The 6,893-nt window shown below is 34.9% G+C and overlaps 1 protein-coding gene across 1 annotated transcript in view; it reads left to right on the top strand.

Moving 5' to 3' along the window:
• The window catches only part of LOC137620475 (uncharacterized), a 22,453-nt gene extending 18,204 nt beyond the window's left edge, over positions 1-4,249 (top strand). Inside the window, exon 2 of the mRNA XM_068350632.1 lies at positions 3,302-4,249. Within this exon, the coding sequence (XP_068206733.1) occupies positions 3,302-4,249 (948 nt within the window). The remainder of the gene's footprint in view (positions 1-3,301) is intronic.
• Positions 4,250-6,893: the final 2,644 nt, after the last annotated feature.

The raw sequence follows: 6,893 nt of genomic DNA, 5'->3' as shown, positions 1-6,893 counted from the left end.
TAATATATGAAAAAAATAGTTTCTTTGATCATTCCCTAATCAAAGACAGAAAGATAATGTTCACGAACTACCGGAGGTATGAGAAATTGATAAAACAAAAGTGAAAAAAAAACGGGAAGCGATGACATTGTATTTAAAAAAAAAAAAAACTGATATACGACATAAAATATTGTATAACTCATTATCTTTAAGTATCTTATTTTTTGGGGGGAGGAGTTTTTTTATTTAATCTATCGATGATCTATTTTTATTGTTTAATTTTCTTTTCATATATCCACTCACCTCGAGAACCAATATGATTCGAGATCCAATTTCTTGATGAAACTAAAAATCGAAAGAGAAAAGCTGAAATCAATTAGGGTTGAGAACGCAGGTCCTAAGTTTTAACATTGGTGATTAACTGTCGCTTTAGTGATTCCCTTAACTTGATTGAATTCCTTCAGATCGAAGACAGGGCTGCATTAGGATTCTTAATAAACCAGTACTGTAAAAGATATATAAAAGTATGAATATAACTTTTATATATACAGTATATATATATATATATATATATATATATATATATATATATATATATATATATATATATATATATATATATATATATACATGAATATGAATAGTATATATATATATATATATATATATATATATATATTATTATTACTATCCAAGCTACAACCCTAGTTGGAAAAGCAAGATGCTATAAGCCCAGGGGCTCCAACAGGGAAAAATAGCCCAGTGAGGAAAGGAAATAAGGAAATAAATAAATGAAGAGAACAAATTAACAATAAATCATTCTAAAAACAGTAACGTCAAAACAGACATGTCATATATAAACTATTAACAACATCAAAAACAAATATGTCATAAATAAACTATAAAAGACTCATGTCCGCCTGGTCAACAAAAAAGTATTTGCTCCAACTTTGAACTTTTGAAGTTCTACTGATTCAACCACCCGAGTAGGAAGATCATTCCACATCTTGGTAACAGCTGGAATAAAACTTCTAGAGTACTGCGTAGTATTGAGCCTCGTGATGGAGAAGGCCTGGCTATTAGAATTAACTGCCTGCCTAGTATTACGAACAGGATAGAATTGTACAGTGAGATCTGAATGTAAAGGATGGTCAGAGTTATGAAAAATCTTATGCAACATGCATAATGAACTAATTGAACGACGGTGCCAGAGATTAATATCTAGATCAGGAATAAGAAATTTAATAGACCGTAAGTTTCTGTCCAACAAATTAAGATGAGCAGCTGAAGACCAGACAGGAGAACAATACTCAAAACAAGGTAGAATGAAAGATATATATATATATATATATATATATATATATATATATATATATATATATATATATATATATATATATATATATATATATATATAGATATATTTATATATGTATATGTGTATATGTGTGTTAACATACATATATATCAGTTTGTGCTTGAACTATGATGAAGATAACTCCTAATTTTTTTTGTTTTTTTGTTAATACAGCTAAAACCCAGTCAATAAGCTAAATAATTTTTCGTCGTCCTAATAGCACTAAAAATAGAAATTAATGAATAATTGATAAATACTTAGATTTATCCTTAGCTCTTATGCTATTAGATTCATGAACTATTCGTCTACACCCTGACATCTTCTTCTTCTTCTTCTTCTTCTTCTTCTTCTTCTTCTTCTTTGTCTGCATCTTTTCCCACTTCTATGTGGGGTCGATGTTTCTGGTCAGCTTTCTCCATCTACCTCTGTCGCCTAAGGGGAACACCCTAGCATTAATTTCATTCTGATTATAATCAATGACCATAGTTGTTTTGGCTAATTTTTCATGGCCGGATGCCTTTCCTGCCGCCAACCTTCCCCATTTATCCGGGCTTGGGACCGGCACTAAGTTGAGGCTGGCTTCCCCCCCCCCCCCCTCAGTGGCTGGGTTGTCCACACCCTGACATCACTAAAATTAATTGAAATTATTATTTAGATAAGGTATTGAATAATACTAAGAATATATAGATGGTTAAAAGGGTTTGCAAATCCATTTTTCTCATCCTTAGCTCATACATCACTAGATTCATGAACTAATCCTTCCATACCCTGACATCACTAGAATTAATGGAAGTAATTAATTACATAAGGTATTGAATAAAACTAAAATCAGATAGGCGATTTAAATGGTTTTCTAATTCATTTATTGAACACTCAAAGTCAAAATCCCTGAAAGAAAATATAGGGGACCAAACGGTCGTTTCTCAGAGGGAAGGTTTCGAGATGAAAAATTCTTCAAGAACAAAGGCAGATACTTTCTCGGAAGGTCAAATATTTCCCAGGGTTCTCGTTGGTCTCAACACTTTTATTTATTTATTTTCTTTTTTTTTTTTTTGCCTGAAGAAAACCTCCAAAATAAAATATAAAGGTAATATAATTGCCACCCAAAGAGAGAGGATCTGTAAAATAATTGTGGTTATCAAATTATTTTCTTATGGAAGCTAGCACTTCTTTAAGAATGAAAAACACGAATAGAAACAGCAAAAATAAAACTATTCAGAAATATTTTGCCTGGAAAACGGACAAGTCCTTAAAAACGAAAAACATATGAAAACAGAAAATAAAACTATTCAGAAATTTATCGCATGGAAAAGCGAGCAATTTCTTAAAAACGAAAAACACATATGAAAACAGCAAAAATAAAAGATAAAACTATTCAGAAAAATTTTGCAGGGAAAACGAACAATTCATTTAAAAATGGAAAACACATATGAAACAGCAGAAATAAAACTCAGAAATATTCAGAAAAATTTCGGATGAAATCTAGCAAGATTCAGAACCGTCCTTTGATAACAAAATCAACTTTTATTTTAATCATTTTGAAATCTATATGCAATTGATTAATCAATTAAATGGTTAGCTGATGTATTTTCAAAATAATTTCACCTGGACAGCAAGGAATCATATTACCTCAGCGTAGGGTTGCCAGGTTAGCCTTTTTCAGGCTAAAAAACTTCAAATTTGGCCTTTTTTGAAATTGGTTAGCTTTAGCAATATCATAAAAAAAGGTTGGCCTTAAATGCTATACTTTTGGCCTTTTTTTACTTTTATAGCTGCAGTTGATAAGAAGTTGGCCTTTTCTCACTTAGAAAACCTGGCAACACTGCCTCAGCGTTTTCCGATGACTCCAACCATCAAAAACTCCTCCTCTCTTCAACCAGCAACCAATCCCCTCTTACACCCCTGTTTCCCTTCCTTTCGCCAGCAATCAATGTCCCATACGCTCCCTTCCCCCTCTTTCACCAGCAACTAATCCAACCCCCGCTACTTTCACCAGCGACCAATCCAACTCCCCCTACTTTCACCAGTAACGAATCTTTTACTCATATACGACCTCTTCCCCATTCTTTCACCAGCAACCAATCTACCTCCCCCGTCTTTCACCAGCAATCAATCTACCTCCCCCTCTTCCACCAGCAATCAACCTACCTCCCCCGTCTTTCACTAGCAATCAATGTACCTCCCCCCTTCTTTCACCAGCAACCAATCCCTCATACGCCCCCTTCCCTTTCTTTCACCAGCAACCAATCTACCTCCTCCTCTTTCACCAGCAATCAATCTACCTCCCCCTCTTTCACCAGCAATCAACCTACCTCCCCCGTCTTTCACCAGCTCAATCTACCTCCCCCTCTTTCACCAGCAATCAACCTACCTCCCCCGTCATTCACTAGCAATCAATCTACCTCCCCCCTTCTTTCACCAGCAACCAATCCCTCATACGCCCCCTTCCCTTTCTTTCACCATCAACCAATCCACTTCCCCCCACTTTCACCAGCAACCAATGTCCTATACGACCTTCTCCCTCTCTTTCCCCAGCAATCAATCCCTCTTATAATCCTTCCCCCTTACACCAGCAACCAATCTCCCCCACCCCCCTTCTTCTCTTTCATCTGCAACCAAACCCTCATTCCCCTTCTCCTCTTTCACCAGCAACCAATCCCATATCCTCCTTCCCCTCTTTCACCAGCAACGAATCCCCTATCCCCCTTACTCTCTTTCACCTGCAACCAAAACCCTCATACGCCTCTTCAGCTCTTTTACCAACAACATATCTCCCTCTTATGCCCCTTCACTTTTTCAACATCAACCAAATTCCCATCCCCCTTCCCATTTTTCACCAGCAACGAATCCCCTATCCCCCTTACTCTCTTTCACCTGCAACCAAAACCCCCATATGCCTCTCCAGCTCTTTGACCAGCAACCAATCTCCATCATACGCCCCTTCCCTTTTTCAACATCAACCAAATCCCCATTCCCCTTCCCCTTTTTCACCAGCAACCACTCCCCCATACGCCACATTTCCCCTCTTTCACGACACGCTCTCTCTCTACATGCTGCTGGCTCAGTGATTTCATGCTTACTCGTACCATTCTTTGGCGTTCTAAAGGTGCCTGGAACTCTAATCGCACATGTAAACATACTCATAAAATTCAAATTTGCATTCCCATGGCAAGCAACACCGTTCAACTTAATCTGATGCTATGAATCCTCTTGCTAAGAGGTAGTAGTGTCATATCAGTAATGAAATAAATATTGGTTTCAGATACTGGATGCCAATATAATGTCTTTAACAAATAATAATAGTTAACCATCGGAACATATTTTCACATGCATTCAAAATATATTTTGTTTTATTTTGTCATTACATTTGACTAAGCTTTTTGCTATATCACATAATTTTTTTTTTCAATTTTATTCAAAATTTAGGTTATTTATGCATTAATAAATGCATGTGGTTGTCTGACACAATTTCATCTTGATCCAGCAACTTGAATATATCAAGTGGACCTAACATGCAGGCCTAGTCTACCAACTTAGATTTAGTTGAGGAATTTTAACAGTCTATATTATTGCAATGTCGTTTTAATTTAAAGTTAATGAATCTATCAATTTATTTTGTCGTGCATGAATTGTATTCTCCTTACAATCATTATTCATTTTAATCTTACAAGGTCTTCTAATTATCTTCTTACTTTAAGTTCTATATAAAAGATATTTATGTAGTATAACTAATTTGATTATTGCTTAATAGAATGCTATAGTAGAATTTTCTCTGCTTGTATATCTTAATCAATGCACAGATAATGTAAATTGTTCATTAATTTTCATCACTAGAGGGAATGATCATGAAAGAAACATCATTATTCATAGATATTTCTGCTGTACCAGAAGGGTCATTCATGACATGCTGTGCAAGAAGATTAGCTTTTAGATGAAGAAATTTGTCTCGTTATTTTTTCTACTCGGAAAAAAATAGTTTATATATGAAAGAGTTATGTTAATGTTGTTACTGTTCTTGAAATATTTTATTTTAATTGTTCATTACTTCTCATATACTTTATTTATTTCCTTATATCCTTTCCTCACTGGGCTATTTTTCCCTGTTGGAGCCCTTGGACTTATAGTATCCGGCTTTTCCAACTAGGGTTGTAGCTTAGCTATTAATAATAATAATAATAATAATAATATTGATGATGATGATGACATCATGTATACGAGTTGCGAAGGCCATGTAGTTCGTTGCACAACCGCCAGTGCGGCGGTGGCGCTGTAAATTGGCGCGATTCTGGAACCTTGCAAGTCATGTTTCCCCTGTGTTCGTTTGAAGTGTTTACGTCTAATTAGACTGACTATGAACGCTGTGCATCATACAACCTGTGAAAAAACCGACATGAATTCTCCAAGGAGCAGTTGGATGACGTTTCACAGGTAAACAAAACGCACAGTTGTATTTATTTAGATTTTTGTATGGTTGCAAATGTGACTTCAAAATGTCTACCGTCGTTCATAGAAAACTCAATTGAAATTCCCGTTTTCTATGTCACCGTATCCCTGTTAGATCACCGGGTGGACTCCGTAGAAAGACCAAGGTCCAAGAATGTCAACGCCCTCTTGTTACCCTTTCCTCTCTGGGCTATTATTCCCTGTTGGAGCCTTTGGACATATAGCATCCGGCTTTTCCAACTAGGGTTGTAGCTTAGCTATTAATAATAATAATAATGATAATGATAATAATAATAATAATAATAATAATAATAATAATAATAATAATGATAAATGATTTGAACTACTCTAAAGATATAATAGTTATTTGTCCTTTGAAACTGATTCTCACGGTAATTGAAGGTATTGAGCGGAATATTGTAGCATTTTGGCATGACATTTCAAACGGCTTCCATTCAGCTGAGCATTGGTATTGCAGTTCATTACCTTGGAAGAATATTCTGGAAGTAACTAAGTCTTATATAGGCGCCCCAGGTCTGCGTAGGAGCATAAGAGAAACAGCCGTCCTGTAAAAGAGCCAAAGTTAATCTCTTTCTCTCTTTGACACGATAGTAATAATTTCATATCTTATTTTCAAGAGATAGGCTTCGTCATTTTTATTAGATCTTAAACTTCGCGATTTTTTTTTCAGGAAAGCTATTAATTTAATTACTTAGTTAATAATAACCAAGATTATTATTTATTTGTTTAACATTAGGAATACATCGAGTGTTAGGCTTCTTTCTGATGTGCCTTTGAAAGATTTAATATGCTAAAGCAATGCTTCGCCATTCTTATCACATCTTGAACTTCGTGATTCTTTTTTTTTTTGGTGAAAAGAATTCATTTGAATAATTATGTAATAATGGCTTCCAAAATCATTTATTTAATCAAATTTATGAATACATTAACTTTTAGACTTGGTGATGTGCCTTCAAAAGATTAAAAATCCAAAAGCGAATATAATGATCTCTTCAAGTCCTCGGAGGTATTTATGAAGTAAACTAAATTGCTTGTTTCATCTCGCTACAAAACAATTGCAGTTAATGTCATAGTCTAAACCTATTTAGCTTCC

This window comes from Palaemon carinicauda, chromosome 27, assembly GCF_036898095.1.
Source record: "Palaemon carinicauda isolate YSFRI2023 chromosome 27, ASM3689809v2, whole genome shotgun sequence".
Taxonomy (NCBI): domain Eukaryota; kingdom Metazoa; phylum Arthropoda; class Malacostraca; order Decapoda; family Palaemonidae; genus Palaemon; species Palaemon carinicauda.
The sequence above is the reverse complement of the archived record's forward strand: the minus strand, read 5'-3'. Positions and strand labels throughout refer to the sequence as shown.